Source organism: Gobius niger (genome assembly GCF_951799975.1).
Source record: "Gobius niger genome assembly, chromosome: 18".
Classification (NCBI taxonomy): Eukaryota; Metazoa; Chordata; class Actinopteri; order Gobiiformes; family Gobiidae; genus Gobius; species Gobius niger.
The window spans coordinates 19387722-19397592 of NC_136869.1; the positions used below are offsets into that span (position 1 = coordinate 19387722).

At 43.4% G+C, this 9871-nt stretch overlaps 1 protein-coding gene across 2 annotated transcripts; it reads right to left on the reverse strand.

Annotated features, from left to right (window-relative positions):
• Positions 1-808: 808 nt before the first annotated feature.
• Positions 809-4352, reverse strand: LOC306977403 (delta-type opioid receptor-like). 2 transcript variants are annotated; one of them, XM_079575705.1, is made up of 4 exons: positions 4137-4352; positions 3636-3900; positions 1782-2134; positions 809-1495 (listed from the first exon to the last, which is right to left on the reverse strand). In XM_079575705.1, the coding sequence occupies exons 2-4, from the start codon at positions 3866-3868 to the stop codon at positions 966-968; spliced, it is 1116 nt and encodes a 371-aa protein (XP_079431831.1). In that variant the 5' UTR covers positions 3869-3900; positions 4137-4352; the 3' UTR covers positions 809-965. The 2 variants fall into 2 exon arrangements, with proteins under 2 accessions (XP_079431831.1, XP_079431830.1); XM_079575704.1 differs by having other exon boundaries at positions 3621-3900.
• Between the last annotated feature and the right edge of the window lie 5519 nt (positions 4353-9871).

The following is a 9871-nucleotide window of genomic DNA, read 5'->3' on the forward strand; positions in this document are numbered from 1 at the left end:
TTATCTTATCTTATCTTATCTTATCTTATCTTATCTTATCTTATCTTATCTTATCTTATCTTATCTTATCTTATCTTATCTTATCTTATCTTATCTTATCTTATCTTATCTTATCTTATCTTATCTTATCTTATCTTATCTTATCTTATCTTATCTTATCTTATCTTATCTTATCTTATAACAACACTGGGTAACCCAGTTATCTTGTTATATACAATATATATAGTTATAGTATGTTAATTACATAATATGTCATTGTTACACAACTTTTCAAACTGGACAAGCCTCCAGAATCAAAGTTGATAGAGCCCTCTGACAAATCTAAATGCACATTTGAGTCCAGGATATTCACATTAGTCGCATCAGGGTAAAGTCAACAATAAGACGGCATTGGGGCAAATATGGCCTGTCTGCACAATACAATACTTCACGTTCAGTGATTTATTGAGCTGCCACTGACTGAGGCAACAAAACAACATAGACTGAACTTACGCTGAAGGTGCTGGTTGAACACAATCTGTCAGTTCTTATATCCTGGACTGTTGAAGGCACTTTCGGTGGGTAAAACGCAAGCAGTTTGAATGAAGGCAGATAGGAACACTTCATTCTTCATTTGATTTTGATTTGAAAATGATTTGGCATGGGGTTTATTTTCTTTACATATTTTCATTTTGTCCCTTATAATGGATTTCTTAAATGAAAATATGATTCATTAAGGAGACTACTTTCTTTTCCTTCACATGGATAATAATCATTTCCATCTGAGGGATGGAAATGAGGGATGAAATGAGGGAAGGGATCCATGTTGAGGGATTAAAGCACTGGATAAAACTGTAGTTTGTTGTGCTATTCCTAATATTGATAGCAAATAGCAGAAGTCACATTGCTGAAGTGACATGCGTCAGACCCAGGTCATTAGAGTCTTCTTTTCCGATGTGGGAAATAGAAGACAGTTCCACTGCTAGTCATGCGGGTTTACTAGTCCCATCAGGGTTCTCCAGGGGAACGGCAGTCTCACGCACTGTGCTCAGGCCCTTCCTGCTTCCTGACACCTTCTCTCCCTTCAGCTTTGCAGAGAGGCAGAAGTCTTTGAAGCAGCGCTTGAAGTTCTCATCCAGAAAGGCATAGAGGACAGGGTTGAGACTGCTGTTGGTGTATCCCAGTGCCACACAGAAGAAGTAAGCGGCCATGATGGCAGTGGTCTCCGGAATGCTGACCAGAGCCTTTACCAGGATGAAGATGTGAATGGGTGTCCAGCACACCACAAACACAGCCACGACAACCACCACCAGCCTGGTGATGCGGCGCAGGTTTCGGTCTTTCTCCCTCGAGCCGGACAGCATCCTGACACTCTTCAGCCTCAGCACCATCAGGGTGTAACACACAGAGATAATGAGGACAGGCACCACAAAGGCGAAGATGAACACGCAGACTTTCATCAGAGTGTCCCAGTACACGTACGGCTCTGGAAACTGCAAGGCACACTCCGTTATGTCTGCAGAAGGAAATGGGAGACAAGGTGAAATTAGAGTGAACTTTTAGCTGCAGACAACTAAATGGCACTGTGTCAGTCAATGTTCCTAGATTTGGGCAAATATGTACTCAGAGAGGAACACTTTGCTGTTAAACTAAAACTCTACTACTTAATATTCATGCAGATGGTGCAGTGTGTGGGGCTAATGGAAAGAAATGACACGTGCTGTTGATTAAATCTAGTTCTGCTTTTTAATACAATACTTTGTCACTTCCTAACTCAAACGTTAAGAGCAGTCAGTCCTCACCACTGTTGGTCTGCGTCCCGCCCAGAACAAAAGCAGGTATCCCGGCCACTGAGGACAGGATCCAGATGCACACGTTTATCATCTTGGCCTTGATGGGGGTGCGGAAGTCCAAGGCTTTGACCGGATGACACACAGCCACGTATCGGTCCACGCTCATCATAGTCAGAGTGAAGATACTGGTGAACATGTTGTAGTAGTCGATGGCGAGCATGACTTTGCACACCACCTCTCCAAACGGCCACGAGTTTAACATGTAGTCTGTGCTCTGGAACGGCATGGTGGTGGTGACCAGCGCATCAGCCAGGGCTAGGTTGAAGATATAGATGTTGGTTGCGGTCTTCATTTTGGTGTACCTGGAGGCAGAGAGAATGGAAGGAGCATTAATTCAGACCGCCGCGGGGTCCCAGCTTGGCTTTACAAGACCTCACATCGCATTTTGATATGGAGTGCAGTGGCTCTAAGGCTAAGGCCACATTTTAGAATTGGTAATGTAATTCTTCTGACTTAAGGTTCATGGCTATGTGGTGCACAGCTGATTTTACGCTATGTGTGGTCAACAACATGGTCCTGACAACAAGGTTTTTGTCTCGTTTGGTTTATAGTACACATATCTGGCTTCTTATAGAATCTGAAATCTCCCGGAAAAGAGAATGAATGGCCTACCCCTGCATTATGGAGTCAGTGAAATGTGCAGGGTTTGGTGGTTATAAGTTTCCATTTGCAAAGTGTTTAAAAGGTCATATATTTATGTCATAATCTATGCAGATAATGAATTCACCATGCATCAAATGTGCACTTGAATCGCTATATACAATCTTTTTTCTTTTGCTGTATTAAGAAATTAGGTGTTTCAGTTACTTTCATCCATTAAGTCACTAATTCCAAAGTCAACAAATGTTTTACTGTGACATGAATAGAGAGATGATGAGAGTATTTCACAACCAAGCATGAAAGCTCAGTCAGCAGTCCAATCAGGCCAATACTTCATGTGTCAGTTTATTCCATGAACTTGATATCTAAACTTTTTATTGTCAAGCATATCCAGACGTGTTTATCGACAGTGGCATCCAACCTGTAGTTCAGTTTGAAAGAAAGTGTAATGTGTGAATGGCCAAACAAAAAGAGCACCCTCTTGTTTACCCTAAATCCTTAAAAGCTGTTTGTGTAGTCAGCTGCATGATCCTCTGCGGAGCACTAAAGCAGATAATGTAGTTCTTCTCAGTTGTAAAGTGATAAAAGTGCGTCTGGCGACAGTCGATGCCATTGATCTGGAGTAATGGTCGTCTGTGGAGCGGAGCATTCAGGATGCCACCGCTGCTTTTCCCCTATACATCAGCAAGATGGGTTATTTTCAAACTTCATAAATAAGAGCCAATGAGCTGCACACTGCCGTTTCATTATGATGAAGTGCCCCTGGTTTAGTGGTGAGTGATGTTCTGTCCAGCGGGTCAGCGACTTATGGAACATGTCTATTATTCTGTTTGAGATTTAAAGATATTAAAAAATAAGTTGAAAAGCATATGTAGGGTTAGAGGGAACTATAGGTGACAACAATGTCATCGAGAATGACTGTTTTTAACCATCACATCCATTACATCAAACGAAGTGAAGCATGAGCAGGCTAAGTGCAGAGACAACACTGTTTACTGTAATCAGGGACAAGATGCAAGAGCAGATGGCGCATAAAAATGGTCAATGAATGATCAAGAAAACAACAGAACATTTTATTGAGAAAATATGCAGGCTACTTTATTTCTGTTTTCACTTTAATCGTAAAATAAAGGTAATTTCTGATTACATATATTACATTGGACAGGCCGATTTGTTTTTTTTCCTCACCTGATGATGACGTACATGACGAGACAGTTGCCAAAGAGCCCGACCACGAACACCACGGAGTACACGGCGGTGATGATGGGGATGATGGGGGACATGCTCTCCTGCTCCCAGCTCTCATCGTGCGTAAAGTTCCGGCCGCCCGTGTATCCAGACACCCAGGACGAAGACGCGTTCACCGGACAGTCCTCCAGAAGCCCCGGGACACACTTACTGTCCTCTTTGTAAATTTCAACCGGAGTTCCTTCCATCCCCGACGCCTGCTCGTGCCGATGCAAAACACCTAGGTGCAATTACAGGAGTGAGCGAATGGCTGTGGTTGGAATGGTCTGAGTACGCACGCATAAAACGCACTAAAGGCAGCAAAAACATACTTCAAAGACAAAACAAAAAATTACTTGCAATCATGTCAAACTTCAATTACTCGTAGCTCTTGCAATACAGAAAATCATCAACTGTATTCTCATCAAAGCAAAGCGCGCGCTGTAAACACCTGCGCACATCTGGCAGGCCACTTACCTGAATTATCCAAAGTAAAGCTCGCGTCAATTAAGGATTAAAGCGAGGCAGACTACAGTAAATCCCTTTTTACCATCCGTGATTGAAGTCGTTTTGGTTGCCTCCCCGGCCAAGAGCTCGTGAAAGTTTAGGGACGGTTCTGTGACGCGCGGTGAGCGGCGGCAGCGGCTTTGCGGACTGTCGTGCACGCGCAGCGAGGAAGAGGTGGCGCGCGGGGGTTATACTAACAGCGTGCGTGCACACACACGGACACACAACAAGCCGGAAAATAGGGGATGACAGGGCGATGACAATAACCTACGGGAAAAAGCGCGCAAACACGTGTGGATAAAACAGACACCGTAATCTGTAACAAGTCTAGATGTTTTTAAAAGGCAGGCAAGACACACAACAGATAATAAATAGATAGATAAATTATATATAAATTATATAATAAATTAAATAACTTTGCAATCATAAAAAGAAATGTCTTTAGTCCATTACTTTCTACCTGCTAGTGTCTCTCTTTATCTATGGTCAATATATATATATAAAGTATGAGTATAATAAGAATGGGGGGAAAGTTCTGGTGGCTGACTTCTGCTGTACCACATGAGCTGCTATCTCATCCTCCAATCCACACAAGCCGCGCCTGCAAGCTTGGACCACACAGTGAACTATGTAAGACAGTTGTATGTGTGGCTCAGTAATGATCTGGACAGGGCCATTCCAAGCTTCCTTTCGGCACTGCAGACAGGGTTATCTCAGAGGGAGACAACCATCTCACAGCTTCTTCTCTCCCACCTCAGGGATCAGACTGCAGAAGGAGTCTAGCTCCATCTCTTCTCCTTTTTTCAGTAAGTAAGTAAGTGCTTGATTTGTCATTGTACAACAAAGTTGTGCTCAGGTGTTAGTCCCGAGCCACTGCGACTGAGCTGCACTGCCACTGTGGGCCAACCTGACCCGCATGTTTTTGGAGGTCGGGGAAACTCTAGCACCCAGAGGAAACCTGGCAGGCTGCCTCCTCTGATCCTCTGAAACAGATCTGGGCGTGGTGTCCTGCACTGGTCAGCTCCACCTCCTCCTTCCTCTTCCTCCTGTGCAGCTCCCTCCGCTCCACAACAGTCTTTCACCATCTTAGCTTAGCAGTTAATCTGTTTTATTCTCCAGTGAACGTCCATTTTCATAAACAATAGGAATAAAAGACATGTGTGGCTTACCTGCGGGTCTTGCCCAGATACCTCCTCGTTCGATACGTACCTGTCTGGTCTTTGTGTGTGACTGTGGAAGAGCGTGGTAGCCACCAACTTCACCCAATTTGAAGTTATAGGAATACATTGGGAGAGGCCAAATGCTAGCAATATCTTTGATCTTTTTGCATGACTGAGGGCAAGCACAAAGACCAGAGAGTTACGCACCAACTCGTCTAAGCTCAGGTAAGAACATATAAAAAAAAACAGTAAAACTATTCCTGTAAGTTAACCTTAATTTAGTTTAGTTTAACACTTTTATTGCCACCGTTGGGAAATGTGTCTGAATTTGACCAATGGCTGAGGAAACCTGTCAGGAGCAGAAAGCGACTACTGTAAGTGCTGAAAGTCTTGAGCCAGGCTTTGTTGGAGTACCCAGTTGGAGGTTTTAGCCTATTTTGCATGTTTTGGCTTGATGGGAATAAAGAGGAAGCATGCAAACTTCAGATATACCGGCCGACATGGTCTAGGAAGTGTAATGAAGCAGCTTCATACACAAATATAGCCAACAAAACCTAAATTTGCATGGATAATGGATTCAGTAGGAGGAATTGTTCAACCTTTTTAATATAGCCTTCGGGTCAGATTCTAAATGCTCTTTCTCTCCTCTTTGGTGAACTCATAAAACATGTTATCTGAAATGTCACAGACTATCCAGGAGCACACAAAACCAAAGGACACCAAAACAAACCCAATCACAGATCAATCTTAACGTCTTCAACTTGAGCATGTTGTCGAGCTTTTGTCATTTCCCAGGAGAAGCTGCCATTTGTGCTTAAGTGAGCTACGCTGAGCGAGGATGGATGCGGTGCACAGTGGCAGACAGAGTTCAAGGGGCTAGAGCAAGAACAAGCGGGCCGGGACAGGCTTGGTAAAAGCTCCCACAAGTCCAGAAAGCGTTACTCATCCTTTAAGTGCCACGCATGCCATCTCCCACAGGCCCCCGTGAGAGCAAAATCTTCCAAATCTGGCAGCAAACACAAAACAAACAGCTATTGTTAGGGATGGGCTACGTTATCATCCCTCTTTTTAAGTGAGGAGTTTATTGTTGATGTTAATTTGTTAGTCACACCCTCAGTGTCCCAGAAAATACAAAAACATGCATTTGTAAGTGTGGGTTCCCAACCAACCAAGGTGTAACTTCACAGGTGCTAAGAGGCAGACGTGTGTTTTTTATTTGTTCTTATTGATTGATGGAATTGCAGCACTGTAGTTTCATCGTTTCATTTGTCATCAGTGTTACTAAGTCTGATATTCAGCCCTGTCTGGTTCTGATCTGCAGATGAATCACTTTTCTCTCTCTGTGGGGGGACCATAAACGAGGCTGGATTTCACATTTGCATGAACGTGTGAAGTGCAGCTGTCTCTGCTTTATTTACCGCTTTTGCAACAGTTTTCTTCGAGCTTGTTTCCTTGGTTGATTCGACGTCCACAAACAACATCACTCCCATGAAATATATGGCCCGTATGTGTACACAGTGAAGCGCCGTACAATAAGAGGAACGGGGAGGGAGATGTTTGCTTTGTTTGTGATACCTCGGTGCCTGCAGAGAGATGTGGATTTCGAATGCTTTGTGAGATGATGGTGGAAAAAAGTAACTCCAGCAAAAGAAAAATTTGAATGGATCCATTGCAGTTGGAGGGAGCCCAATAAAACGGCGCTTATTTCAAATCTGCAAAAGTCCTAAATTCGTTTGTGCTCATACTGCAGTCAAGGGAAGGATTTTTGTGCACAATTATCGTCATTTCGAAATAGACTAAAGGCACATTGGCGCTGATTCGTCGGAGCACAGGCTTGAATTCAAGCTTATTTCAATATTTTTTATATTATTTCCAAGGGATTCTTTATATTGGGGGTGACAGCAGACTACTATGGGCCTTTGGCAGGGTATAATCAAGTCAGAACTTCATTTCACTTGCATGCCCAAATATGGATAAAACCCTAATAGCTGCAACAGCTTCTGAAGTTTTCATGCAGACAAAAAAATATATCATGATAGAAAAGAATCACGTCTTAGGGACTTGCGTAGGGAGCCGGTGGAATGAGTCTTTAATTACATCACTTCATTTTCCTTGATAGCTGAAACGTACGAAGACTCCACAATGTAATTACTGCATTTGTCATTTGCACAAAGCACCTATGAACCGGTCAGCTATCCACACTAGACCTGAGCAAATATGGAGCCTGCCCTGGGGCTTAGGAAGAATATGGGGAAGGTGGAGGCTTTGACAGAAGATTCTGTTTATGCTTTCTCTATAGTGGAAGGCACACGGTGCGGACGCTTCAAGAGGAATTCAGAAGGGTAACGTATGAAAGAGTCATAAGGCAGAGGACAAGGGAGAGGGTAGATGTCTATATGTTACTCTAATGTAAAGTCAAGCATGAAAACATTCGATCAGTCTTTCTATTAAAGATCAGTCGTGCATACATGCTCCACAATATGAGAGAAGATTGCAGACATCTGGGCTGCAGCGGGGGCACAAGATTGGAGATGAATTGTGATAACACATCAGACTACGTGGTTGCGGTGCAGGGAAGTCACATGGGAGACACTTCACACTTTGAGGGCATGGCTCCATAATAGCACTGACCTTTGAACCCAAGCCCCCGCTCTCCTCCCTCTACAAATCAATATAAAAATCACCATAGTGCAAAAGCCATCCACATGTAATCTACCTGTAGCCCACCACCACCACTTTGTGTATGCTTTGGGGGACCCCTTTAGGTTGGGATTCACTGTTCAAAAAGCATGAGCTTGTCGCTATATGTCTCAACAAAAGCGTTCACACCACATTACATTTGTGAAACCCCTGTGGACAGACTAATTATCCCCTAATAACAGAGGAGGAAATTAGCCACACTGACAGTTTGCAGATATTTATAACCCGCGATCCCAAAACACTTTCTGGCAGCGCGACGCTTGTTTGTGAAAGAGCATCGTGATGGTGGCAGTTTGCTCATCATCCGCGCACGTGTGGGAGGCATGTCTCAGAAGCAAAGCCGGACAGATGGACGCCCAACATATTGGTGTCTCATACTCATTCAAATTTAAGACTTCAGCATCATCTAATCAGAGGAGTCAAGTTAAGACTTCGTGGCACACTGAACTTTTCTCACGTTAAACCATGTTATAATGTTGCCCCCGCACATGAAAAATAGTGTGCTTAGTTTACTTCATACATGCCTGAGTAATGGTGCACATTCAGCTTTCAATATTTTCACTGGTACAGGTATTATTGCTACAGTTTTGACAGCTGCAGTTATTTAACACCTTGTTGCTTGCTCGCGAGCTAATCGATAGAACACAGAGCCTCAAGTAACTTCTCTGATAGATAGTTACCACTGGTTGCAGACGGTGTTTGGGTGGTTGCAAAGCACATTTCACTGGGAGTGGGTTGTTGGACTGAGTTATGTGGAGAATCTTCTGGCTCGATGTTATCTCAGTGGTGGTATAAGTTGTTAAAGCTGTAAGTGCTGTGTAGTGTTCGAACCGCACCAGATTTAGGGGATGGTTTGATTGAATAAAAGTTTGTCTCTGTCTTCTCTATGACATTGATTGAAGTTGTAGAAGAGGAAGCAACAAAAGTAAACATGACTGAAAACTGTGTGAAAGTTTTTGGCGAACTACAGTATATGACTCAGCTATTTAAACTTTAGGAGCTTCTGTCCTCTCACTGAGCTCCTTCCTCCCCAGGTGTATGTGTCGCTGGTTGGGGATCATGCTGCTGCTGTCCTGAGGCGCGGGGAGAGAGCGAGAGGAGCCATTGTCATCTGGGGCTCAGTGTCTGCTCGATCCCACACGGAGGATAAAACAGAGATAGGTCTTATGTACAAGGTCTGCTGCTGACTATGAGTGTCATGGGAAAAGCTGGTGCACCATTCGAACTTGCGACACAGCTTATATCCCTGGTCAAGCGACTTTCCTAGTGAGCTAATCCCACAACTATACCATTCCTGTTTTCTTTTTTTCTTGTTTTTTTTTTCTTACCGCTCTTTGCCCCCACACCAGTGATTGTCTCACGCCAAAAGCCCTGCCTAATTACCTTTAAAATGCATGCTTGAGTGATCATCGGTGGCAGCAGAAGCTGGACAAACACCATTGCAGTAGCTTTCAAACTTTTCACATGCCGAACCACCCCCCAAAAAGTTAGGATTTGTCTAAGGGGTTAAAATGCCTGAATAACACAGTGTTCCAAATTATTATGCATTATGAAACTCATGGATGGTATTGTGTCTCAGGGCTCTTTGAATCACTGACATCAGTCTAGTTGTCAGGTAAAGCCCAGATAAGGGAAAAACTACTGGAAAAGGATGTTCACCATTATTAAGCAGACCAACATTAGCAATATAGGAAAGGAAAAGCTCTCTGCTGATGAAAAGCGTGAAATGCCTTTGAATAGGTATGAAAACCTTTGCTATTTCACAAAAGATGAAGCGTGGACTCAACGTAAATAGTGCTTTTCTACCTTTATCAGGCCCAAAGCGCTTTATAGCAGGGAACCAGT